Here is a 27,687-nt window from a genome sequence, read left to right on the forward strand (position 1 = left end):
CATTATTTAGCTATTGAAAAATAGCAGATCTACAAGCTCATAGCGCTTTGTATATTTCAGTTATTCGTCATATCTGCCCTGCGCAATTTGAAGCCTTGTCTCTTAATCTACATATGCATGTTACGTATGTACAGTACAGTACAGTCTGCTCAATAATAACTGAGCATTTTGTGACACTCCAGTCACCTTTCATGGTGGACAATGAGGCCGCAAGAACCTGGACATTGAGAGGCCAAGTGGAAGTGCTAATTAGCTAATTAATGTCAAAGGGACCCAGGATCATGGCTGTTGAGCATTTCAAATTGGCTTCTGTTCCGACACTGGATTTACTCTGTTATATTTATATGGATGTCGTTGTGTCCTTGGTTGTCTGCCTTTCTAAAATGGTAGTCATCCCAAATGACATTCTTGTCTGTGAATACGTTTTAATTATTCTAATTATTTATTATTATTTATAATTATTAATTATTAATTATTTAATAATTCAATTGATGTACAATGTACCTCAATTGTAGTTGTGCCACAATGAGCCAATATAACGAGCTCTTGTGATCAGACAGACAGCTGTGATTGTTCTAATATATAGTTTTTATATATAGCTTATATATAGCTAATATATAGCTTTTATTCTTATGCATTTGTACACCGAGTGGACAAACGGATACATTTAACGCTGAGGATTTCACTGTGTGAGGTATGACACCAGCCAGGCTTAAATTGCATGTGAAAACGGCAACCCAGGGTATACTGGGTTGCGTATGTTCTCCCACCCAGCAGGCAGTGGTTGAGGCTAATATAGTCTTGAAAGAGCAGTCTGAGAGAGCAAACAAAATGGAGAACGCAGATCTACCAAAGTCGGTCTCTCCCTTTGCCCTTGCCCGTGATCGCCACGGACAATAATGAAAGCCAGCCTGCCACAGAAAAGGCAGCGTAAGGAGATAGAGGTGGTGGTCAGACCAAAGGTAGCAGCCACCGTCATAGGCATCAAGAGATGCCTATGTAGAAAGTGTTCCTAAAAAGGCCTATTTCAGCCACCGTTCCCAAAAGCAGGCGTAAAAGGGGACGTAAAAGGCAAGGTCTGACATGCCCAGTGCACATGCACAGACCAAATTCAAATGTTTACAACCAACCGACAACGTGCCGCGTTGAAGGCAGCGGTAACCGAGAGGGTCAGCGAGATTAGGGGACTGCAGAGTCAGCTCGGCGAGTGTGAGGCGGAGCTATGGGTCCAATCTGGGGTCAAAACTAATAAAGCTGATCTCAAAAAGCAAACAATGAGCTACAGAGACGGATGTTGCACAAGGCCATAGTCTCGAGAATGGTCCCTCTGACTCTCCCTCTGAGAAAAATCAGGAAAGAAAGCTGCAATCTCTAAAGCTGTCGGTGGCCGAGTGCAGTCTGACTCAGTTTCCAGACAAGCCTCAAGTTGTGCACGGATGAAGCTGGGCGCTCACCAGGAGACTGTAGCATGCCGGAAGGGATGAGCTCCACTTTGGAGAGAACCTGCACAACATCATCCAGGAACTCAAGGGGCAACATCAGGGTTTTCTATAGAGTTAAGACGTCTGGTGCATCCAGCTCCCCGCTCGTGACAACAAGGCCCTGATTCTGGCCAGGAGTTAGGAGTCCCATACACGCCGAACAGAAGATACGCAGAAGAATTACACCTTCTCTTTTGACCATATCTTTGCCAATGCCCTACTATCAGCCATCAAAAAGTGTAACCACATCCAGCTCCCCGCTCGTGACAACAAGGCCCTGATTCTGGCCAGGAGTTAGGAGTCCCATACACGCCGAACAGAAGATACGCAGAAGAATTACACCTTCTCTTTTGACCAGGTCTTTGCCAATGCCCTACTATCATCCATCAAAAAGTGTGACTCCAAGTCTCTACGCAACTTCAAGACCGCCAGGAGTTAGGAGTCCCATACACGCCGAACTGAAGATACGCAGAAGAATTACACCTTCTCTTTTGACCAGGTCTTTGCCAATGCCCTACCATCAGCCATCAAAAAGTGTGACTCCAAGTCTCTACCCGACTTCAAGACCACCGTAAAAGGACACGGAGGCCGACAAGCAAGACGCAGAAGCAGAAGACGACAGATGTTCTGACGAGGCTTGCACTCAAAGAGCAACTTTGACAGGTTAATAAAGTAATATTGTGTCAAATAATACATATACTGGGGGGGGGGGACGCTTGACTGCATGTCCAACGCAAAATGCGAGGCCTTTGTACAAAGCCAGTTGGGAACCACTGGGGCGTCTTGTTCCAACAATGCATCTCATCCCGTATCAAACATAGCTCTGGTCTAACCTCAGGTTCCACTAACTAAAGAGGTTTTGACACCCTTTGCGTCCGTAGTACCGATGGTTTAAAAACAAAACAAAAGCAGTGATCAAAAAACGACGCATTTCCATTGCATTGAACCGGCTCAAATCGACTGGCTTTGTTCTCCGCCGCATGTAGTAGTAGCACCCTCAGTGTAGCCGTTGGTCACTGCAACGACCAACCCTCTGCATAGGAGAGGCTGAACCAGGGATTCTCAAGCTACCTGGCGTTTGAAGATTACGTCGTATGGTTGGAAGCCAAGTCTATGGGATTTTTTAATGTGTGTTTAGAACACTTATGACGTAAATGTTCATTCACCCAATTCACCCATAACATACATGTTGTAACCGGGGGTCATATCGATTACTGAAATGAGGCGCAAATCAACATTGATTTTTAAAAAAAACAGCGTTCCCATAGACAGCATAAGCCAGCGAAATTTTCCATAATCATTTTTTATTAAAATAGGCATCAAAGGCGGAATGATAAGAGTGCGCCGCACTTCCCACGGGTGTGATTTTATTAATTTGATGTGTTTAGACCGAAGCCATGCCATTCTTTCGAATTAATGTGTTGTAAAGGTTATTGGAAAAACGGAAAAAAGCAAGTCGGGTCGGTTCTATGCAATGGACCACAATGGAAATTAGCTCTCAAGCCATGTAGTGTTTTATCCTGTTGACAGATATGTACAAATATATGGTCATATATATATATGCTTTTTCTTTTTTTTCTTAATAAAAACATCAATCAAAAAGCGCCATAATAAGTGTGGACCTGCCGGTATCCATGGTTAAAATGTTTACCTCACTTAAAAGTAGCTGTAGCTGGACTCATCCATCCATCCCTAAAAACCAGTACATGCCAATGACTCACAACTCCATGAGTTACAACTTGCAACCAGGCACAGCGGTCTAAATGGACCTGTTGCAGGTCGTTGCGGTTTTGGGATTCTGTTTGCGAATTTCAACTTGTTGCGTTGCGAATCATTGTTGTGGACTGGGTTTAAAGGACCACTTCACCACTTTTCAACCTATCCTCATATAATAGGTCCTCACTAAAAATCATGATAAAATGGCACAATTTTTTTCAACTCAGTCAATTAGGCAATTATTTTTTTCTTTTACAAAAATGTTTAGATTAGTATTATCGTGAGAACAATGGCTTCCATTTTCGCATTGCAACTTTTCAGGACTAGAAAGCCTGCAGTTTCTATTAGCTTGGATTCCCCATCGATGATGTCACTGGTGGACGGGTTTCTGAACTGCCCACAGCCCTCCTAAGAGACACAGACTGAGTAGGAAAAAAATGGTGGTGTTTTATCATGAACATTAGTGAGGACAAATTATATGAAGAGATGTTGAAAAGTGGTGAAGTGGTCCTTTAAATCCCCCGCCCCCAAATCATGAGAATCAGTCCCTCCCCACAACCCAACAGCACACAAAAAAAGGCCATTTCGCACCCTGTACAGCCACACATGTACAGTACAGTGCGAAACTGGCTGGCTTTGCCGGTCCTATTGTTCCTCTTCATCAAGTAGAAAGTGTCTCGTCTCCTGCTAAGACTTTGCATCATAGACACACGCACAAAGTCTGAACCGTCTGGAAGGCTCTACAGTCCTGAATTCTTGTCTGCTGCCCCCCCTCCCCCTCCCACGCAGTACCAAGAGATGCAGATAAAGCTGCGTTTGATTCAATATATGCCTCCCCTCCCAGCCATCCACCTCCGTGTGTGCGTGGTTTCTGTCTCAGGTTAAAAAGGTGTAACTGCTGTCGGCGTGTGTGTGTGTGTGTGTGTGTGTGTGTGTGTGTGTGTGTGTGTGTGTACTATGCCAGCCCCATCTCCTCCAGCACACTCCTTGGTGACTCGTCTTCCTGTAGGGCAGACAGAGACACAGGAAAAAAGTAAGAGAGGGAGGCAGACAGGGAAGATGGAATACAGAAATGAGGAACAGCAAGGAGACGGAGTGAGCGCAGTAGCCGATTATTAGGTCTAACAGTTGTGGCCGTTATCCCAATGAATAGTAGCCTGAAAGAGACCTATGCGTTTCTGGGCATAGAGGGGGGCGGAACAAACTTGCGCGGGAAACAAACGCCGACTTCCTATTGGTTCACCAACATATGAGGCCGCCTCCCCTGTAGAACGCAGCAGAGAACACCGACATCACCAAATCGGTCTGTTATTTCTGGATAATGACCGCTCCGCTCTATAACAGACCGGATGCCTTATCGAACCCTCGGAGCACCTGCTGTGCCCCGCTGATTTACTGCCGTTTCCAACAGGACAGCCATGTAAACACACACACACACACACACACACTGTCATTTACAGCAAAACATTGCTCTAAAAAAGAATTTAAAACATTTGAGCGAGAAATAGACTCGTCTCATTCATTACCAAGCAAGGAAATACGAGTAGTTTTGTTGCGTTTTGGGTCAATTTATTAATTTATGTATTAAGTAGCCGTGTATATAAATCACCTTCCGGCTGATTAACCACCTCCGCTGTCGCACCGGTGGATAATCGGCCTGTCTGTGATTTATCTTCCTGTACTTTCAGGTTGAAAGTACAGGAAGGGTCAATGGTGATGCAGACATGAGCTGATAGTAACATACTATACAACGTAGGGCATTCCCTTCTAGTCATTTTTACTAGTTGCCTAGTTTACTAGTCGACTAGTTGACTAGTTGTTTAACTACCTATTATGTAAAAAATCACACCCGTGTGAACTGAGTGGTGTAAGGTATTATATAGCCTGATCAGCTCTGACATAATCAAATCAGCTCTGACGTAATGAAATCACACCCGGGTGAACTGGGTGACCGTAGCAACCATGCTCATTTTTTGCGCACAAACAAAGCCAGTTGTAGGAGTGGTTTACACAACTCAAAAAGAAAAATTACTTTTTTTTGGGAAATAAATATTTGTACATTTAAAAACTGTGTACATTGGTGACTATAACTATAATCTACCTGATGAATACCTTGAATAAAAAGTAAAAGAAATAACTTTTTTTTTCTTTTTCTTATCAACTAGTCAACTAGTACCAACAAGGTCGACTAGTGGATTTACTAGTCGACTAGTAAACTAGTCGACTAGTTGCTTAATGCCCTAATACAACGCATCACACCCGTGTGAAGTAAGGGGCGTTCTAATCATCGTACATCATCATCTCATTCCAGCGAATCACAATTTGCGTCCTCACCTTCGTCATCAATGTTTGTGTCACGCAATGTTTGTGTTTACATACACCAAAAGCTGGACATAGGAGGGGCTAGAAATGATTATTCATTTGCAGGAATATAGAGCTATTTAACACATATTTTAACCAACCAATATTGCTTTCATCGCTCCTTCTAAAAAGACAGGTGGAGAAAGGTAAATGCATGAGAAACTTTTGTAATAACAAATCAATAACAAATATTATTTGTTATAGATTGTGAATTCTCACAGGAATTGGAAATTACCTCAGAAACTGGTGGTTTTGGCCGTGTGTGTGTGTGTGTGTGTGGTGTGTGTGCGTGTGCGTGTGCTGTGTGGTGTGTGTGTGTGGTGTGTGTGTGGTGTGTGGTGTGTGTGTGTGTGGTGTGTGGTGTGTGTGCGTACCTCTTGCAGCAGGTCAGCTTGTTCGATGGCTTTGAGGACGCTCTTCTTGGACGTGTCTTGGATCTCTCCTCCCATGAGGAACTCGTCCAGGATGAAGTAGGCCTTCTCAAAGTTAAAGATGATGTCCAACTCGCACACCTACGGCAACAGGACACAGTGCATATAGCGTCAGGGCCGAAGCCTCTTTCAAACTTGAAGCGTGCTTATGTGCGAGTTCTCAAATTCTACCCGACCCGGCGTTTTTCCAGGTAGGTGATAATTTCGCCAACAAATACAAACTAAACTAAAATGTTAGGGAGGGACTAGAAGAGATCCAGTAGCGCTAAGTCAAATTATGCTTGGAAAAAAGCAGACCAGTCTGAAGCGAGTGGTGCAACAGCACCCCCTATTGGTACTCTAAACATAGTCACATTTGGTACTCTAAACATAGTCCCATTTGGTACTCTAAACATATAGTCCCATAGGGACAAAGCTGTTCCTTGGAGTGGTTGCACCACTCAAAAAGCAGATCTACAAACTAGATCTGCTATTTCCGGCATGCAGGTAAGTCGACTAAGTCGACTAAATTAACTGTAGATTTTTACACTAAAATCTTATGATAATTAGTCAACTAAAACTAAAACATTTCAGGTGACTAAAATGCGACTAAAAGTAAATGACATTCTATTCAAAAGACGATGACTAAAACTAAATTCAAATCAACACTACTTTAACCCATTTAGACCCGAGGACGATTCTAAACAAATGTCTTCTAAATCCTAAAGGTTTTCTGAAAAACCTGTTTCTATGTCAGTGGTTCTCTTACATTACATGTCAAGGACCCCAGAAATGATATGGAAATGGCCGGTGCCACGCTCGTAGCGTGGCACCGGGTGCCGCGCTACGAGCTTGTAGATCTGCTATTTTACAATAGCTAAAGCATAACAGAACGTTTAAAACAGCCGTCCTGAATGGGTTAGTGGTGAAACAGAGATGCAGCAGGTGGCCGGCAGCAGTGAAGAGGAGGAGGTTGAATGGAGAGATGAGATGAGATGAGCGACTCACGCTGCCAAAGTATTTGTCCAGCAGCTCCACAAAGCGATGGATGACCTCCAGGGTGATCAGCTCGTTGTCCTGTTCCTCCACCGCACAGCAGAAATACAGACTGGCATACCTGCACGCACACACACACACACACACACACACACACACATTATCAGTACACTACACGATCCATATCTATCGTCATCTACATTTTTTTTTTTTTTTAATAATCTTTTTTAATCCCATGATTTTGTAACCCATTTTTCACCCCTGTGTCAATTATCTAATGTGATCCTGGGCTCTACACACCCTCCGCCAACCTAGTCCCCATATATGGGGGACATGGGGAGAGCAACAGACTTGAACTCATGCTTCCTTCATGCCTGAGTGTCCAAGTTGCTCCTTTACACCTGACAGGGGGAGTTTCCCTGGTTGGACGTAGCGCGTGGAAGGAACACGTTATTCCAACCAGTTCCTTTCCCCTCCATCAGGCGCCCCGGCTGGCCAGGGGGAGGCAGTTTAGAGACCAGGATTACTGCATGTTTTTGTGAGGGTACCTACCCTAGGGGACACGGGGAGAATCTACATTCATCTACATTCTAATCTACATCACCGTTTCCCACACAGTGGGTCGGGACACATGTTTGGGTCCATGGACCAACGCTGCGGGGCGTTGTGGGCTTGTAGATCGGCTATTTTCAAAATGTTTGCTTCTTTCTTATATTATGCGACAATTTTGGCCAATGTCTGTGCAGTTTTTTATAGTATAGTTTGTTACTTTTGATACAGTAATGTTTTTATATTATTCCCCCCCCCCCAGGTATTAAAAAGGTCTTAAAAAGGGGGCACGGTGGCACAGTTGGTAGTGCTGTCGCCTCACAGCTAGAAGGTCCTGGGTTCGATTCCCGCTCGGGGCGCTGTGGGTGCTGGCAGCGTGTTTCCTCCTCCGTGTCATCAGTGTCAATACCCGAGGCGGGGTTGGCGAAAGGGCCTTTCTGTGCGGAGTTTGCATGTTCTCCCCGTGTCCCCTAGGGTAGGTACCCTCACAAAAACATGCAGTAATCCTGGTCTCTAAACAAACTGCCTCCCCCTGGCCAGCCGAGGCGCCTGATGGAGGGGAAAGGAACTGGTTGGAATAATGTGTTCCTTCCACGCGCTACGTCCAACCAGGGAAACTCCCCCCTGTCACGTGTAAAGGAGCAACTTGAACACTCAGGCATGAAGGAAGCATGAGTTCAAGTCCGTTGCTCTCCCCATGTCCCCCATATATGGGAACTAGGTTGGCGGAGGGTGTGTAGAGAGCCCAGGATCACATTAGATAATTGGCACAGGGGTGAAAGAAAATGAGTTACAAAAATTAAAAATAAAATAAAAAGGTCTTAAAAGTCTATCACTTTAACTGTCATCTGGGGACCCCCAAAGTTATGTGTGGACCACCCTGACCCCGACCCACACAGTTTCAGAACGGAGAGACTGATTAATCACAACAATCCGCCTACGCCCACCCTGCACAGGGAATCCCTCTGTACTCTACTAACAACCCACACACACACACACACACACACACACACACACACAGTGGGATGGATGGTGGGTGAAAGGCTTGCCGTCTTGTTTGCCTGCCTCTGCATTCTGCTGAGAATAATGAGCAATGGCAGAGAGAGAGAGAGAGAGAGTGGTGTTCCTTTCTACAAACAAGCAGTTACGGTAGAATAGATCAATGCTGGAGGCTGGAATAGTGGGGGTTCACACACCCCGTGTGTCCGCCCACATTCATTACACAGCTGTATACTGTATACATACAGTTTTATTGGTGTCTGGGAGGGTGACATGTGGATACTAAAGTAACACATGCTTTTATGAGCATGGGGGCACACACACACACCCTTACACTGAATCTACTAAATACATTACACACTCACATACTTTACTGAGGGTCTTTAGTCAATGCTCTGGTGCCCCCCGGTGGTCAAATATACGAATCAAATTACTGAAAGAAATTGCTTGTTTAATACTGTAAGTAAGTAGCCTTGCCGAGCCATGAGGCCCATAGGGGCAGGAGCCTATCTCCTGTTTCTGTAGCGTGAGGCAGCTTGATGTACAAGTACACCCCCTGGACATGACGCTAGTATGTCGCAGGGACTTACCCCCAATCCAACCCTTGATGCTGAGTGTCAAGCAGGGAGGCACTGGGTCTTTGGTATGACCCGGCCAGGGATTGAACCCCCGACCTCCCAGTATCAGGGCGGACACTCTAACCACAAGGCCACTGAGCTGGTTGTTTAATACTGTACATGTGCTTAATTATACTGCTGAAAATATACTTGGCTATTCAAATTTTGATCAGTCTTTTGATCAACCCCATTAAATAAAAGTATTTTTTACCAATGAAAGTCCAAAACAGTTTCCATTCCAGGACCCCTGGATAAATTCCTGGAAAATGTTTTCAAATTTCAAAATATTGCCAGGAATTTCATGACCGTGAGTGAGAATCCTGTAAAGTGTTAATCTGAAACGTGACCCAGATCTGGTATTACAAAGGATATTCTTTCACACATTGAATGCAGACCGCGTTACTGAGGTTAGGTTTAGGTATAGTTTGCCAGCAAGGTGCAATTTCCCATTGACAGCCCATTCATCCAAACAGAAAATCGTAAAAATTGTATTAAACGTCAAACTCACCAACATTGCAGTGAGCAAAAAACCATGAGTTCTCGTTTTTGCAACTAAACCTCAGTAAAACTACTGTATGCCTAAACCTAACCTCAGTAAAACTATACCTAAACCTAACCTCAGTAAAACTATACCTAAACCTAACCCTAAACCTAACCTCAGTAAAACTATACCTAAACCTAACCCTAAACCTAACCTCAGTAAAACTATACCTAAACCTAACCCTAAACCTAACCTCAGTAAAACTATATCTAAACCCAACGTTAACCCTAACCTCAGTAAAACTATGCCAATCAGACGGGTCTATCTTAGAGGTGTGGTGGGATTCATAATCACGCATGGCTGACTCATCTACGGGCCCTTGTGAAATGACCATTTAACCCATTAAAACCGGGAAAGCAATCCCGCAGCAAAGTGTCATTTTACATTACATTTTATACTTTGGCTATTCTTGAAAGGAATAGAATACACCCGCACACTGTGTATCTGCTCGGTACATGAGTATTTTCTTTTTAATGCAACGTTTCGGTCCCTCCGGACCTTCTTCAGGCATACTTTGGCTATTCAAAAATCTAGAAAAGTGCAAATCTTTGAATATGTTGTTGTTACAAAATATGTTGAGATTGGGTTGGTGGCCAAATACAGTCGGTAGTGCTATTGCCTCACAGCTAAAAGGTTCTGGGTTTGGGGTGTGTTCTCTCCTCCACGTCATCAGTGCCCACGAGGCGAGGTTGGCGAAAGGGCCTTTCTGTGTGGAGTTTGCATGTTCTCCCCATGTAGGTACCCTCACAAAGACATGCAGTAATCCTGGTCTCTGAACTACCTCCCCCAGTCAGACTGATGGAGGGGAAAGGAACTGGTCGGGATAACGAGTTCCTTATACACGCTATGTCCGGAAGGGGAATCTATCCCCTGTCAGGTGAAAATAAGCAGCTTTACTTAGACTCCTCATGCATAAAAAAATAAAAAGGTTGACCTAGTTATCAGGCTAAATAATAGCCTGTCAGCTTTTCACTATGAGTCACTGTCTTTAGGACCCATCATACGAGCACAAAAAACAGATTATTTCACCGTTCAAATTTGTGCAGTGCAGATGTGGGTTGGACATGTGGGTTGGAAAGTGGGCGAAAGCTGAGTCATTTCCCCGAATGACTCATTGAGACAGTAGAACAGTAGTTATACTTAGCTGCACACCGGTGTCGCGCACGCAACATAGCCGACGGACAAGCTCACGGCGCATTGCAGTGAGACAGCATTGTGAGCTTGTAGGTCAGCTATTTCCGGAGCAGGGCAGGATGCGGCTCATGCTACTAAGGAGAGCATGAGAGCTCTGTGTGAGATACATGACCCTCCTCTGGGGGAGATGCAAGAAGGATGAGATAATCATCTGTTAGATCAGTCCGCCCCTCCTGTCGTTTCGCCCCCAGAATGCTCCCCGAGGTTCGACATTAATGAGCTAAATGGACTCCCGTGTACTGAGGATGGATACTTCAGTGCAGTCAGTCAAGCACAATGAAAAACACAATAAAAGGCTTCGGAACTTTTGAAGCTCAGTACCACTATCATCTGAGGTAAATGATAAGAATTATATGATTTTAAAAGATTGACTTGAAATGGCGGAAAGGGAGCACTTCAGAACTAACAGTTATTTCCATGACTAAATAAAAGTTTTGGCCGCTACGTCATCACCACACCGGTATGTCATCAGTATATGCTTGTATATTGGGAATGCTCATATATGGGCATATTGGTTGGATCGGCGGTTCTGGACAACTGGATATCCAAAGTACATTAATTCCCTTGAGTCCTTGCAGCTGTGCACGGCCAGTTTGAAGTCGGTTGGTCTCATACATGGACAGTAAAGAGTAATGAAGACAGTACAATATTGAAATGTCTTACTTTAACCACTTGAACCCTACAGTATATACTTGGGGTCCCCCAGGGCTCTATACTTGGCCTCATTCACTTTTCCCTCTACATACATATCTCATTGCCGGAAATAGCCAATCTACAAGGCAACGCAAACAAACCATTGTCACTACTTAGAGGCTAAAATAAATCTGGCTTTTTGTCATGTCATGTTGTGCCGACGCCCATAACAAGACTTTGTGAAAACAGTTGATCTACGAGTTCACAACACATCGCAATGTGACGCCATTTGATCGGCTGTGATCAAATAGCCATAGCTACTGATTTTGATACTAACAAAATGCTGCTGGGACCCCACTTCGAGAGCCACTGCCCTTAGAACAACTAAGACAGCACTCTGGGCATGGCTCCGGTGGCTCTCAGAGATTATCTATGATGATCGCATCCTAATTGATTGGCTCCACCTCTTCAGGCACATGAAAGGCTGCCTTTCATTGGTGACAATCAATCCACCTGCACCCAAACACACACACACACACACACCTCCCTCTTATAGGCTTTCATCTGTCACAGCCCCGCCCCAACACTGCAAAATGCAGATGATTTATTTCTGACTCAATGCAGCAAGTTTTTGGTGACACGTTTGTATGCCTAGGCTGTGAATGTCCATTTGGAAAAGGGCTTATGTTTACAATACTCAGCAAGCAAAAAAAGGGATAGAATATATATAATATGGAACGTTCACATTTTGATGGGCTTGTAAATAGAAATATTTTAGATCACACACACACACACACACACACACACACACACACACACACACACACACACACACACACACACACACACACACACACACACACACACACACACACACACACACACACACACACACACACACACACACACACACACACACACACACACACACACACACACACACACACACACACACACACACACACACACACACACACACACACACACACACACACACACACACACACCTTGAAATCCAATCTGTACTGATATCGTATGTCACGTTTCCTCTAAGCCTCCTCAATTACACAAACTGAACAATCTACCTCAATGTTTTACATGTCTATCTATGTAGCACAATCCTCTTGGTAAATGAGACGCAACCGAAAGGTTACATTTATTAACAGTTTTTTGAGTGGTGTAAACCACTCCTACAACTGGCTTTGTTAGTGCAGAAAAAATGAGCATGGTTGCTATGTTCACCCTGTTCACCCGGGTGTGATTCCATTCCTACAACTGGCTTTGTTAGTCTGTGCAGAAAAAATGAGCATGGTTGCTATGTTCACCCTGTTCACCCGGGTGTGATTTCATTACGTCAGACATGATTTCATTACGTCAGACAGGCTATATTACACCACTCAGTTCACACGGGTGTGATTTTTTTTTATAAGTTGCAAACATGTCCGATAGCTGGACGGTGCGTCGGTGACATCTTCATATGAAAATATATCTGTCACAAATAGACAAATGGATATAATGAGAAGCCCTACAAGGGGATAATATAGTCAGTGAATGTGGCCACCTATTAAACCATGGGTCTTTGAACTATTAGAGCGGATTCATGAATAGTCTGAAGTGGACTGCTAATCATATATAAGTTATTACTTGCGCAAGCAAAGCTCAAGTACTGTCGTCGGCGAAAAGGTTCTCTGTCTGTCTGCAACACAGACAGAGTAGAACGCATGCTACGCAGCTTGTCTATCGATTACTCCTCTGTTGGGGCGGGGGACGAGCAGCCGAGGCAGGAGGTGACTTGTAAATGTTGCAGCTTAAGTCAACAAATCAATTAAATACTTCAGCGTTTTATACTTCCAACGCCCAAAGGGTGAAAATAGCACATCTACAAGATCGCACTGAAGTATTTCAATGGGTTCTGAAAAAGCTTATTTTATTAAATTTCCAATTATGTTTTTATAATGGATTACATTTTTTCACGATATTAAAAAATATATATTTTAAAGAAAAATTAGTTTTTTAAATTTTATATAATTTATCTTCCCCCCTGAGATTTTTTTTATTTAACTACATTGCAAAAAAGTAGCATTACTTTTGACAGTGCAGAAACATAATTGCCTTCCTTGATGAGTATCAACGACCATCATCACCTGGGCACAGTCACAGACACACACAGCTCCCCTCTACAGTGCTCTACTACTGAAAGTGACTATCATTTCTCTCCAAAAGCACAAGCTCACATTTACTACCGATTTGTACAATCGACCTCAGGTCTTGTGATGGTTGGTATATTTTTCACGTTTACCTTTTATATACAATCTTGAGGTCCCGCCACTCCAGGAAGCTGCACATCTTGGGTTTGCGTGCGAGCACCACCTGCATGAGTTCTCTCACCATCTTCTTCTTGTCTCTCTCCGCCGTGGCCGTGTACCACTTCTGGAGCCTCAGCTTCCCCTGTCTACTGAAGAGCAACATGAACCTCATCTGCAACAAAACACACGCGCCATGGATTAAATCAAAAATAAAGTCCCACGACTAATGCAGTGTTGTTTTTGGCAGCGAATTTTGATTTTAGTTTTAGTCCTAGTCTCTTGAATAGTTTTCACTTAGTTTTAGTCACATTTTAGTCACCCGGAATGTTTTAGCGTTAGTCTAGTTTTAGTCGACTAAATATCATAATATTTTAGTCAACTAAATCTACAGTTGATTTAGTCGACTAAAATGTATTTTGGCGGCCCTTGATGCCGTCGTAATGGCTGATTTTACACTTGCTGAAAATAGCCGATCTACAAGCTCACAACGCGTCGCGCTGCGACGCGTTGTGAGCTTGTAGATCGGCTATTTTCAGCATGCAACCAAGTGTAAAATGACTTATACTGATCTCTTGTCCACTAGTCCCTTTCTAACAATTTAGTCTAGTTTTTATTTGTTGACGAAATTGTCAATATATTTAGTCTTAGTTTTAGTCATCATAGCTTAGTTAATTTAGTTTGTCAGTGAATAAAGGTAGTCGACGAACATTTTTCGTCTTAGTTTTAGTCAACGAAAACAACACTGGACTAATGTGTGATTTGGGAAACGGTGTGAAACAACTGGCACTGTACTATTTATGATGTTTTACTTTAATATTGTTCCTGCTGTTCTACATACTACCAACCGGGTGAAGAAATCCCTCACAGATTGTGGCTTTGCTTTTATGAGCTACCCGAGACCGTTACTGAAACATACTGCTAGTTTGACCACTTCAAATGCTCCAATCTTAAAATAATAACCAAAAATAGCCTATCTGCAAGCTGCCTTTGACGCTTCGATAGCTTATAGATTGGCTATTTGCGCTGCGCAACATGCTTCCACAGAAGACATATGCTGGCTTCTATGGAATCCAAAATGACTGAAATCAATTGTGGCGAGACTGGCGACTGAAATGAATGCACACACACAGAAATACACACAGGTCAGGTAAGGACAGATATAAAGACAGTTCGGACAGTGAGAGTTGTTGCCGTTACATGAATCACTTTCATTATAGGTCATGGTCTCCACCAGGCCGAAGGCATGGGGAGAGAGTATGTTTTGCACACACACACCGTCCGTGTGTGTGTGTGTGTGTGTCCGTCCGTCCATCTGTGTACAGCTAATCGCCGGCACCGTTAACCCGGTCGATGCCAAATTTTGCACACACACTCCCTGGATTCCAACGATGAACCTCTGCTCCAAATTCTCCAGAACGGCCTGTTATAGCGCCACCAGGAGGCCGACTTTTTAAAAAGTCAGCCCACCCTGCCTGGTGGGTCTGTGCCACACTTTACAGGGTGACGTGACGTCGTGGCCTGACGTCACAACCACCAGCCGTTTCCGTGACAACACCTACTGAGTGCCCTTGACAGCCCATGCATCCAAAACAGAAAAGTCCTATCTGATTGTATTAAACTATGTTAACGTCACAAACATTGCAGCTGTACGGAAAGCTTGAATTATCCTCTATCTGCAAAGTTTTTTATTTTATAAAAAAAATCACACCTGTGTGAACTGAGTGGTGCAACTCCCCTCTCCCCCTGTCCCCCCCCCTCTCTCTCTCTCTCTCTCTCTCTCTCATTAGCAGGCAACAGTGCAGAACTATCCCTCTCTCAGTTTCTGGCACAACAGGGCCACTTTTGCCCCTACTGGTACTCATAGTCACATACATAGTCACATAGGTTAACACGGACATTGCTGTTCCTTGGAGTGGTTGTACCACTCAAATCCACCACAGACATGTTATGAGCTACAAAATTGCATGCAGGTTATATTCAAGTGTTTGGAAGCGTTTGTTTGCAAAAACGCAACGTCCTGCTGCCTCCAGCATTATGTGCAATTTAGAAACGGGTGGTATGCAGGACAATTGACCGTTTGGTTGATTTCCAATGAGCACTTCCAAACTCCAACGCTCCATGTTGCTCAATGTTTTGCTACTCAGTCTAGATGAGGGGGGGCGTGACCCGGTGGAAAAGTGAGGCATGTGCCGTAGTGTCTTGTCCCTTTCAGTATTAGATTTTTTTTCCTGCAAATGTCCCGGCCCATATTTGCATACTGGGCCCTGGTTGGTTATAGAGTCGACGAATCTGGTTGGCTGGTCACCACAGGCCGTGAAGTCCTCCCACAATTGAGAGGAGCCAGACTTAATCTGCCTGGGGCAATATGCATTGCAAAAGGCAGATGGAGTCTGTCTATGCGAGGCTAGTGCATACCAGGATGCCACAATAACCATACCTACCTGCCAGGAGACCTGTGCAGACCTGTGTTCCGAGAAGCAGTTTTTCTATTTTATTTTGGCTCAAAGTTACCCAGTATGCCTTTAAAATAGCAGCTGATGATATTTTATTCCGATATCAGTCTGAAACAATCTTCACTTTATCTGGCATGTTGTAATGGAAATATTAGAATGCCAAATAGATCGCCACATATATATACACATTATTATGTGTTTCTCATCCTTCCATTCAGTCTATTTTCACCATTGCTCATTCTAACTGAACGGCAGCTGTCAATCTGACAGCTGAGTCTCCATGCTTACTACCTATACCACTGTCAGCAAAGGTGTAACTATTTGTGTGTTGTTCTCATCTTAGAACAGAAATGAGAATAAGCTACTGGCCTAATGCAGACGGTGGAATTAATGGGTTGAGGGTTGCAGATGTGGAAGTCATCATCACAACTGACTGTGATGATTGTTAGAGTGGAACTCCCAGGATAGCTGTTCTGGGGGTTCTTTGAAGGACCAGGAAATGAGGGAAACATCGAGTCGTAGAGAGAGCCCACAGGGGGGTGGGAGAGGAAATGAGAAATAAAATGAGACGGGGGATAAGAGAAGGAAGGAGAGACAGGAAACATGATGATAAGAGAATAATGCACATAGGCCTAGAGCACTGTGGTGCGTGCACCCCTTCTAGGGGGTGCGCGACATGAAAAGGCTAATGGTGGTGCTATGGTTTATTTTAAATATATTAAAATATTATACCAATATATGGCAAGTATATGCAGAATATACTAGCATATGCTCCATATATATATATGCCATATTCAGGTTCATATGTGGATATATATAAAATATATGTCTGCTTATGTAATTTTTATTTCCATGTGGGGGGGTGTGCCAGCTAGGTCGAGAGGCAACAGGGGATGCATGGCCAAAAAGGTTTGGGAACCGCTGGCCTAGAGGAAGTCTGGCATCAGAGTAGAGGTTGACAGACAGCAACATATAGCACACACTTACAAAGGGAGAGACCTATTCTTTACCACAAATCACCACATTCATTACAACAGTCAACTACTTTGCCTTAAAAAAAAAAAAAAAAAAGGACGACAACAAAGCGGAATGAACCTTGCACAAACAAGCCTTTCTCTCCCCCTCGCCCTCGTTGGACCAAACGCTGGAAAACTATGAATACCACTCAACACCGTTCCCAAAGGACTGTCTGTCCTAGTTAAAGACCCAGAGTTACATTAAAACATAGTTAGATCATCAGAACTAATCCGCAGGGCTTTTTTTAAACGGTGGTGTCACTCTCCTCCACACAAGGTAACTTGCCTGAGGCCTACAGTATGTAGCCCATACTAAGCTTTAACCCATGTAGGCCTGACCTCGAAATTTAAAAAATAATGTTTTCTAAATCATGAGAATTTTCTGAAAGATTTGAGGCACATTTTAACGATTTTTCAAAAATAGCAGACCTACAAGTTCATAGCGCGCCACTCGGTGGCGCGCTACGAGCTTGTAGATCTGCTATTTTTCAACAGCTAAAGTATAACATAATGCTTAAAACACCAAAAGGGGTTCCCGCCCAAAATGGGTTGATGCAGGAATAATTTCACAAAATCATTATTAATCTTCAACAGCTGCAACAATGTTGTCCATGCCCTTTTAAATCACCTTTCAACTTCAGTGAACGTCCAATCATTTTGGGGCATTTAGGGCAAACCACTTTGTTTTTAACACCTTAATCACCAACTAAAATATGATGATCAATTCAGCACCAGCATGAAGCAGCACGACAGCATAACACATCAAAAGTGCCATTTCTAAAAAAACGAGGGGATTGGCTGCGCAATATTGCATGTCTGCCAAGTAACAAAAGCTACGTTTGTGTCATGCCTCCCCAGTACAGTACTGCATGTTGTTAAAGTAGACGTTCTGCCAAACTGTGCGTGACAGTAATTTCCTCCGTTACCTACTGCTACTTTAGAGCACAGCTAAAGTTCAGTTAAATATTATGGCTGACGCCTGCTGCTGGCTTACAAACTCAACGACAACAATGTGACGTTTGTATCGTCTATGCGCTTGTTCCGTTTCTGATAAGGTTTACAACATTGGGGGTTTATTATACAGTAGAGCTTAAAGTTACTACATCTGTAATTCTCAATTCAGGGTTTGCAGCAGAGAAACATTGTTTTATTAACAACCGGTCCGGTAGTGAGAGACAGACAGTGCTGGGAGAGAAGACACTTGGGTGACATGGTGTAGTAGGTCAGGGGTTCTCAACGTTTTTGGCCGGGGACCCCCGGAAATGCTTTGGCAATGTCTCGGGACCCCCGCCCCGCCCCCTCCCGACCCCCAATATAAATTGACTGCTACAATAACCTTAAACCATTTTGGGCGGGAACCCCTTTTGGTGTTTTAAGCATTGTTATAATTTAGCTATTGAAAAATAGCAGATCTACAAGCTCATAGCGCGCCACCGAGTGGCGCGCTACGAGCTTGTAGGTCTGCTATTTTTGAAAAATCGTGAAAATAAAATTAAAAAAAGAATCTTTTTTTTTTTTCTCTTTTTTTTAAATAATTTGGGGACCCCCTAAAATAATTTGGCGACCCCCCGAGGGGTCGCGACCCACGGGTTGAGAACCCCTGTAGTTGAGAACCCCATGCTAGAATGCTTTCTTACCTTTCTTTGTAGTCGTTACGTCCCCACCAAAGAGATCCAGGTGTTTTTTGTGCAAAAACTCCTTATTGGCTATTTCCCCTGAAATGAAATGAAATGAAATGAAATGAAATGATTACTATATTTACCCAGGGTATCTGGGCTAAGCTCAAGAACTTGTTTCCAGCCAGGCCCTGCTCATAGAACACATTTCATCGTAGTGGTTCAATGCCTTGTTCAAGGGCACTTCAGCGGTGGTAATTTTAAACGTGTCGGACAGCTGATTCGAACTGGCGACCTTCCGGTATCAAGACCGCTCCGCTATCCGTTCGGCCACCGCTGCCACTGCAGCCATAAGCCCTCAATGAATTGCATTGTATTGAATGGGAATTGAATGGGGAATTGAATGGGGCTATGGGGTGTTATGCTAATTCGCTTATTTCCATCGAAATAAGTAGTAAAGTGTGCCGCTTGGGATATTATTTACATTATGAAGAGAGGATATATACAAAAAAATAATAATTTTGAGCGATGGAAATAAGCGAATTAGCACAACACCCCATAGCCCCATTCAATTCATTTAGGGCTTATGGTAGGGGAAATAGCCAATAAGGAGATTTTGCACAAAATAACACCTGGACCACTTTGGTGGGGACGTAACAACTACAAATAAAAGGTAAGAATTCTCCTTTAACGGACGACTCAAACCTTTAACCGATTAAGACCTGATTCTACAACTGTCCTGTAGATGCGGACCTGCATGTCAAAATATTGTGAGATGCCTCCAGAAGCAAAGATTTGAGTTCAATATATTTATTATTTGCAACAAAATGCTCACGATTAAAGAAAAAACAAATAGCAGACCTTCAAGCTCATATCGTGGCACAAAGTGACGCAGTATGAGCTTTGTATATCTGCAATTTTTAAATAGCCAACCAAGTGCTATAGCATATATACAGCTACACTCTAAAATTACTGCTGGATTTCTCACAGAAGGTCTGATCGCTATCAATTATTTGTGTCCATCCCTCAATATCTTTCTAAAGGAAAAAGAGGAAGGAGTTAAATCCCTGGCACTTTAATCTGCCACACACACACACACACACACACACACACACACACACACACACACACACACACACACACACACACACACACACACACACACACACACACACACACACACACACACACACACACACACACACACACACACACACACACACACACACACACACACACACACACACACACACACACACACACACACACACACACACACACACACACACACACACACACACACACACACACACACACACACACACACACACACACACACACACACACACACACACACACACACACACACACACACACACACACACACACACACACACACACACGACGGCCTGGTCAAAGCAAACATTGACACAGTCCATTTTTATTACACTGCAGGTCAGGAAAACATCTCCAAAACCTTTCCTCCCTTGTGAATGGGTAGCTCTACTCTAGTACTGAAATACGTGTTCCACATGATAAAAGAGTGGAACACTTTTTGAGATGAAGTCTCAAGTCATTCCCTTTGCACAAGGTGATTTTCTTTTGTGTTTGAAGTATTCAATGAAAAAGCAAGCCTTTGCACACAGGTCTACAAAGCCGACTGGTGCGTATGAAAACAACAACACGGAGCATTGGAGCAACATCTGAGTCTTCACTTCAGCAGCAGTGCTGCAAGTGAACGGGGAAGCGTGCGCGGGTTCGGCGGGAGCGAGCAAGCTGTGTATCCCACGCTGGTACAGTTGGGTGCCACCGATATTGTCCCTTATCATTTGACCCATTTAGGCCTGACCTCAAAATTTAAAAAATCCTCCAGTTTTCTGAAATAAATATTTTCACGATTTTTCAAAAATAGCAGACCTACAAGCTCGTAGCGCGCCACTCGGTGGCGCGCTATGAGCTTGTAGATCTGCTATTTTTCAATAGCTAAATTATAACATAATGTTTAAAACACCAAAAGGGGTTCCCGCCCAAAATGGGTTAACTGTCCTTTTGCGCAGATCACGCAAACCTCAGCAAAAAGAAAAGGACAATATCGATGGCCTCCAACTGTACATGCAGACGTTGCACAGACACAACAGGTGACTCGGATTCGGGATCACGTAATGCTTTTGTTTTAGCGGTAAATAAGCGAAACGATTTCACAGAAATAATTACAAGACAGTACCACATCGGATTGTGAAATTAGACTTTCGTTATTATTATTATTTCATTCTCAAGGCAGTGTATGGAAACTACTTTTCAGAACGTCCGGGTCACTAGACCCGGACGTTCTGAAAAGTACATCCGGGCCATGCTTATTGTCGACCCCTGCAGCTTATCGACCGATTAAACGATTAGTTGATAAGCGGCGTTTCAAAAACAAAAATGGGAGAATCTTCATTTCCCTCAATGTCCAACATAAAAATCTACGCTTTGCCGATATACAGAAAGAATACAAAAGGCATATTATATTGCTTAATCAAATAGTTATTTGACCATTTACAGGGTCAGGCAATGGCATCTTTGTATGATTAATAGAATCAAATGAAAAGTGCACTGTCTTGTCTGTCACATCACATGCAAAAGCAGACGTTTCAATTAATTCGATTAGTTATTAACTGTTAAGTTTAATTGACTAATTTCTTAACGGCGATTAATCGACTAACTATTAACATCCCTAGTGACAATTATTTGGAGATAAGTTGACCAGTATTGCCTCAATTTTGTTTATTCACTCAAAGAGCAGATAAAAGATTCAGTGTGGGGCAAATGCTCCTCCTCGCTCACACCCATTTGGATGTGACTCTGACTCTCACACTAACAGATGGGGATGAGACGATACTCGTTGTCGTCGTTGATTAAAAACAGCTCACAATAATCGTATCGCAGAGATTTCTCTCATTTATCGTGAAATTGTCCTTCGCTTCGTTGACCTGCAAATTCAGTACCACTTAAACCCTCTAAACGGTGCTGTAAAGAGCACATTTGGTATACTCTTATTACACCCTACACAATGTTTTTTTAAACACTAAATAATTCAACATGACCTGATGAAAATAAGTCTATTTCGGAAGATGTGGGCCGTGTTAATGCATCTGAAATGTCAGACGCGTTTTAGACAAATGAGCCGCTATTGTCACGCTGCCAACTGCTCCCTGTGGCCGTGGGAGTCGAAGTACAGAGTAAAATGCTGGCGCGGTGACTCCATTAACCTTGGCTGACATCCCCCCCTCTCCGTGTCTGAGGCTGTCTTCTTGGGGCTTGAGCTCGACTGTGAAAGTCACCTTCCAAAATAACTTTTTGACTGATTGTGTGAAAGAGCGAGGGAGTGCGAGTGTGTGAGAGAGAGAGAGAGAGAGAGAGAGAGGCTCAGAGAAAACAGTGACGCTTGATGTCAGATCGCTGAGGGGAGGCTGGATGAGCCGTTTGGTGTGTGTGTGTGTGTGTGTGTGTGTGTGTGTGTGTGTGTGTGTGTGTGTGTGTGTGTGTGTGTGTGTGTGTCAGAAGATATGCCATCTTCCACAAGAATGGCTTCTTTTGGAAGAATGTGCCTATTCTTAGTCTAGTTGACAATTACAGTACAGCGTTTAATGATGCAATGCAAAGCTCTGTAACACTTTTGAGGTCAATTTAATTAAAGCACAGTGAGTGAACTCCTCGCCTAAATCTAGACCATAAACAGGTTGAAGGAACTCGGTTTCCGCATCTCACACACATATCAGCTTTTAATTGCTTTACTTTGCTCAGACCATGTCTATGACAAAAACACACTAGTCTAGTAGTTCACAGCAAGACGTATTCAAGTCAACTAGTCGAGAGAAGCTACACAAGCTGAAAGTTATACTATTTGCAAAAGGTGACTTAACTGCAGTGTTGCCAGCTTTTGCAAGAGAAACAGCAAAAACAAGCCCAAAAGATTAAAAGAAACTAGGCCACCATAAACCTATATATATTGTATACATTGGCCATTTGAAAATAGCCAATCCACAAGCTCACAACACATTGCGATGTGACGTGTTGTGTAGATCTGCTATTTTCCACCAGAAGGTTTGCAGACAAATATTAATTTGGAGGTTCTTTATGAAAATGTTTGAGAACTGTCCACTGATTCCTTTCCTAACAATATTTGGAAAGGAAGCCCAAATAAGCAACTACACTTTTAACTAATTTACCGCCAACAACCCGGTGTGAGACCCGGAAAAGAATTTCCCGTTCATTTTCTTCAGACTTTTCAAAAAGTCTTTATTTAAAGACGTTTACGCTGCAGACAAAGCCAACTCGAGTTGTGACAAATCATGACAATAAACACAATGTTTTGGGCCAAACAAATAATTAGAAAGAAGAAAAAAACGGGCAGGTTACTTACAACACTTTTTTTTTTGTTTTTCTTCTTTGTAATTATTTGCTTGTTCCAAAATATTAAGTTTGTTTTCATTTGTCACAACTCGAGTTGGCTTTGTACGACACTTAAAAAGGTATTTAAGTAATTACTTTTTGAAATGTCTATGGGAAAAATGCATTGGGAATTATTTCCTGGGCCTGGCGTCGTCATGAAAGGGGGCTGCGAGCCTGCGATGCTCTATTGGGGACACCTTTAGTTGCAAAGCCATTTCACTCGGAAACCGAGTCAGGAAGTGAATTATCGCTATGTAACGGGTGTGAATGTTATTTAATTCACCAAAAACATACATCGTTTAGAGAAATGAGGTGCAAATCAAGCTTGTTTTGATCCAAAAAGAAGAATCCAAGATATTACGATTCTAAAAACTCAGTGTTGAGAGCACGTAGAAAAAACAGTTGTGAACCGTAATCAATTTATATTAAGTAGCCTTGCCGAGCCATGAGGCCCATATGGCAGGAGCCTATCTCCTGTTTCTGTAGCGTGAGGCTACAGGAAAGAAAAGCCACCCGCAACTACCAATGTTTACAAGCAACTTTACAGGAAAACAAGCCCAAAGTCGCTTATAATAAGCAGGCATGGCAACACTGCTTAACTGTCTTGGTGGTGCAGGGGTTAAGTTCCTGTCTCTACACCGTGGAGACTGGAGTTCGATTCCCCCAGGCCATGGTGCCTGTGGCTTGGCCGGACACGCCGCACTAGTGCCTGAGCCAGTGCCTAACACGTTCCTTATCCGCACCCGTAACGCCCTCAATGTGAAATTCCTCACTGTCGAAAAGAAGTGACTGGCATATGTATTAGAGTAGACTAGACACATGGTTGTCTACAACCGTCCCCAAACAGTATGGGCTGGCAATTGGCAATAACAGAGGGAACAGAAAAGTGAATACAAAGTATTCAATGGAACAGTGAGACTTATGTGGAGACTTTTGGACACAAAACTAACTGTAGTAGTACACACACTCTACTGGTTACACAGCCGTTATGTTGAGTTTGCTTACAGCAGCTTGCCCACAGCTTTCTCTCTCTGTCCTTAGTCTAACAGAGAAAAAAGGAGAGAGGTGTGTTTTATGTTTGTTTTACAACAGCAGGATTCTTGGATGTTTGTGTTGGGCATATTTACATTACGCCTCAGGTAATGCAGACAGAAACTATAGTCCAAGGATTGTGAATTCCACGACTCCACTGACACTCCAAAGCTAACCTTTAACAAAACACGCCGGGCTAGTGCGGCTCATTGGCCAACATTTTAATGCAGTTTATACACAGAACAGAAAGGGTAAAGTCTATCTGTGCCTCATGTAAACAAGTTCTATTTAATAGCCAAGTAAAGCTATAAAAGGGACAGCCTAAAGGGAGTTTGGACACACATATACTGTATGACACTTGTCACAAGTCAAGCAAAGGGGTGGTCGCGTTCAATGCACGGAGTTCAACTTTGTTGTGCCTTGACCAGGCGGCACCGTCAACCAATACGAGACAAGTGTGTGGTTGACCCCACTTGCTTGCAGTTCTCTTTCACTGAGCCCAAGTCAAACAAACGTACACACAAGCAAATCAGCACTGCGCCTGAAATGCTTGACGCCTCTGCCATGCATTGGTTGGCTATTCAATGGAGCAATTCAAGCACCTCAAGTGTAGTTACAAGTGACTAGGTTATGAGTTGCACCCCAAAGCAGTCACTGTAGAGTGAAAATCCATGTCCAAAACTGTTCCTTTATATTTTTCAAAAGCATTTTAAAATAGTGATAATAGCCGATCTGCAAGCTTCGCACCGCATTGCAGGGTGTGAGCTTGTAGATCAGCCATTGTCACTCACTATGATTATTAGGTTACAGTAGGTACAGTAAAAATAATTATGTCACTGCGTGTGGTGACTGTATCCTACTATAAATGCACCACGTCTGTGTGTGTGCGTGTACGGTTGTAATGCACGTAACTCGAGAACCGTTTGACCCACCGACTTCACATTCGACACACACGTTCCACACCCCCACAGGGAGTGCAGAGCCAGGTATCGAGTCGGTCGGACCCACGGTTCTCCAGAACCACCACAAAATGCTCTGGTCAGGCTCTGCTAGTGGGCCTAATGAGGCCAACTCCTTTCACCTGGGCCAGGCTCTGCCAGTGGGCCTAATGAGGCCAACTCCTTTCACCTGGGCCAGGCTCTGCCAGTGGGCCTAATGAGGCCAACTCCTTTCACCTGTGCAATGTCCAGCCTCTGCCTCAGCCAATTGAGGCTCAACCAATCAGGCTTAGCCACTGGGCCGAATTGATTGCCAAGTACACTTTTCAGTTTGCAGTCTTCACACACAGGCACACACATATCTCCATGTGGGACACCGGCTGACAGCTGGTCTCAAGCCATTTCAGTCACATCCCTACATCAAGGTCCCTACATCAGTCAGTGGTTCTCAAAGTGGGATCTCAGCAAATGTATATAGCATACAAATCAGTTTAACTGACTTAATCAGCTATTTGTATTTTTAAATAGCCGACACCGACACATCGCGATGCAAAGCGTTGTGTGAGCTTTCTATAATCTGCTACAACACAAACATATCTGGAAAAAAATATCTGGCATTGACAAGATATTTTCAGTTGGGGGTCTGCAGACAAATACATATTCATTTGGTGGTCATTGACAGGAAAATGTTTGAGAACCACTGCCCTATTTGCGCCACAAGCAAAAGCAACTCTAGCCCATTTCAGGACCTGAATTTTGGACGGCGGTACTAGGGTACCCGGCTAAGCAACTCTGGAATCTAGCGTTGCAATACCAACCCTTGACAGCCCATTCATGATTCATCCAAACAGAAAAGTCCTACTCCTATCTAATGTTCTGTTGGTATTGCAACTCTGGATGCCACATAGCATTTAACCATTATAGCATGGATTTAGCTCTCTCCATGACATGCAGCACAGCCTCTCGACTATTGCAAAAAATACAAATAACGATTTCGCTACTCACCAATATACAAAGACAGGTTGTGATGAAAAAGCCTACTTTTCCAGTTTCCCCGGAGGACGCACTCTGAACCCCATCACACGTATAAAATTCACTTTTTGGCTAGAAAATGAAAATCTTTCACCCGGAGGGAACGAAAAAGTGCACATAGCACTCAGTACAGTCAGTGGACAAAAACATCTGGTCAAAACCAGGTAAGGTATGTGCAATTGGAGGGAATAAATACACAGCATTGTGTTAAAGACATACTGTAGCAACTTGGAAAACTTGGCTTAACAGTCCCCCCCCCCCCCCCCCCCCCCGACTAAACAGCAAGCAACTCGCGTGCAATGCCCGTTACAGCAACTTTCTTTCCTCCAAGTTTCCTCCAATTCCAACTTTGCCCATATTATGATGTGATATAATATTAGGGAATACAAGAGTGCACAGCTGCACAACAGGTGGCTGTCAATGTCATTAGAATGCATTTTGTGTCCCTAAAATGGCCTGGTAGCATTGGAAGCTAGCGTGTCTTCTCATCCAGGTGGAGGAGGAGGAAGGGAACACACAGGTGTCCTCTTCCTGAAACCTGAAACACCTTGCATGCTAACGTTAGCACAGAGACTAGCTTCCATTCCATTCCAACGTACAGTAAAACAGTGGTATACTTACCATGGTATGCCGATCGTACCCCCCAACGATGAAACGATTTGTAGGAAGAAAACAAAAAGGAGGGGTGCTTTTTATTTAAAAACCGGTCCGCATTAACGCACAAAAAAACGCTAACATTGTTCAAATGCGTCCATTAAAAAAAAGAAAAGAAAGCACCCGGTGAGGTGACAGCACAGCAGCGCGAGCGTCAGCTGTTCTCAAATCCACCTCTGTCTTGTGTGTGTGTGTGACACATGCGCATTGCGCATTCTAGACGTGCGTGACCGTGGGACGTAACGTCCTATAGCCCGGGGGGGAGGGATGCCAGCTAGCCCTGTGATTGGGCAAGTCGGGTCGTCAAGGGCGACCGCTGCGTTCACGTTTCGGCCGAGTGGGTCACCCTGACAACCAATTAAGCCAATATAGCGCTACAAACCCTCCAGGCAATGGGATCATAGAGTCTCTGAAAACAGCAGATCCACAAGTTCACAGCTTATTGAGGATGCGACGCTCTGTGAGCTTGTAGATCTGCTGTTTCTAGCATAAATTAGGCATTACTGTCTCTGTATCTTGTATTGTTGCTATTTATAAAGTACAGTAGGCCTTACAGGGTGAAGAAATTGGTGAACTTGAGCATCACAACGACTAAAACATTTTTAGACAGGAGGGAATTGTATTTTTAATTTCAAAGAACATATGGTAGATTGATGTTTCAGTTGCCACAGATGAGTGAGTAGGCTGCTGAGTTCAAATTGTTTCCAAA

General features: G+C 43.6%; 1 protein-coding gene across 2 annotated transcripts in view; it reads right to left on the bottom strand.

Moving 5' to 3' along the window:
* ap1s1 (adaptor related protein complex 1 subunit sigma 1) overlaps positions 1–27,146 on the bottom strand; it is a 67,068-nt gene extending 39,922 nt beyond the window's left edge. Inside the window, exons 1-6 of one of the 2 annotated variants that reach the window (XM_079491729.1) lie at positions 26,946–27,146; positions 18,910–18,987; positions 13,797–13,975; positions 6,977–7,085; positions 5,933–6,070; positions 3,797–4,200 (exon numbers count right to left, since the gene is read on the bottom strand). In XM_079491729.1, the coding sequence (XP_079347855.1) occupies positions 4,153–4,200; positions 5,933–6,070; positions 6,977–7,085; positions 13,797–13,975 (474 nt within the window). In that variant the 5' untranslated portion in view covers positions 18,910–18,987; positions 26,946–27,146 and the 3' untranslated portion in view covers positions 3,797–4,152. Of the gene's footprint in view, positions 1–3,796; positions 4,201–5,932; positions 6,071–6,976; positions 7,086–13,796; positions 13,976–18,909; positions 18,988–26,945 lie in introns of those variants that run through there. The other variant, XM_079491728.1, reaches the window with a different exon arrangement.
* Between the last annotated feature and the right edge of the window lie 541 nt (positions 27,147–27,687).

The sequence above is a fragment of the Electrona antarctica genome (genome assembly GCF_951216825.1).
Source record: "Electrona antarctica genome assembly, chromosome: 21".
NCBI lineage: Eukaryota > Metazoa > Chordata > Actinopteri > Myctophiformes > Myctophidae > Electrona > Electrona antarctica.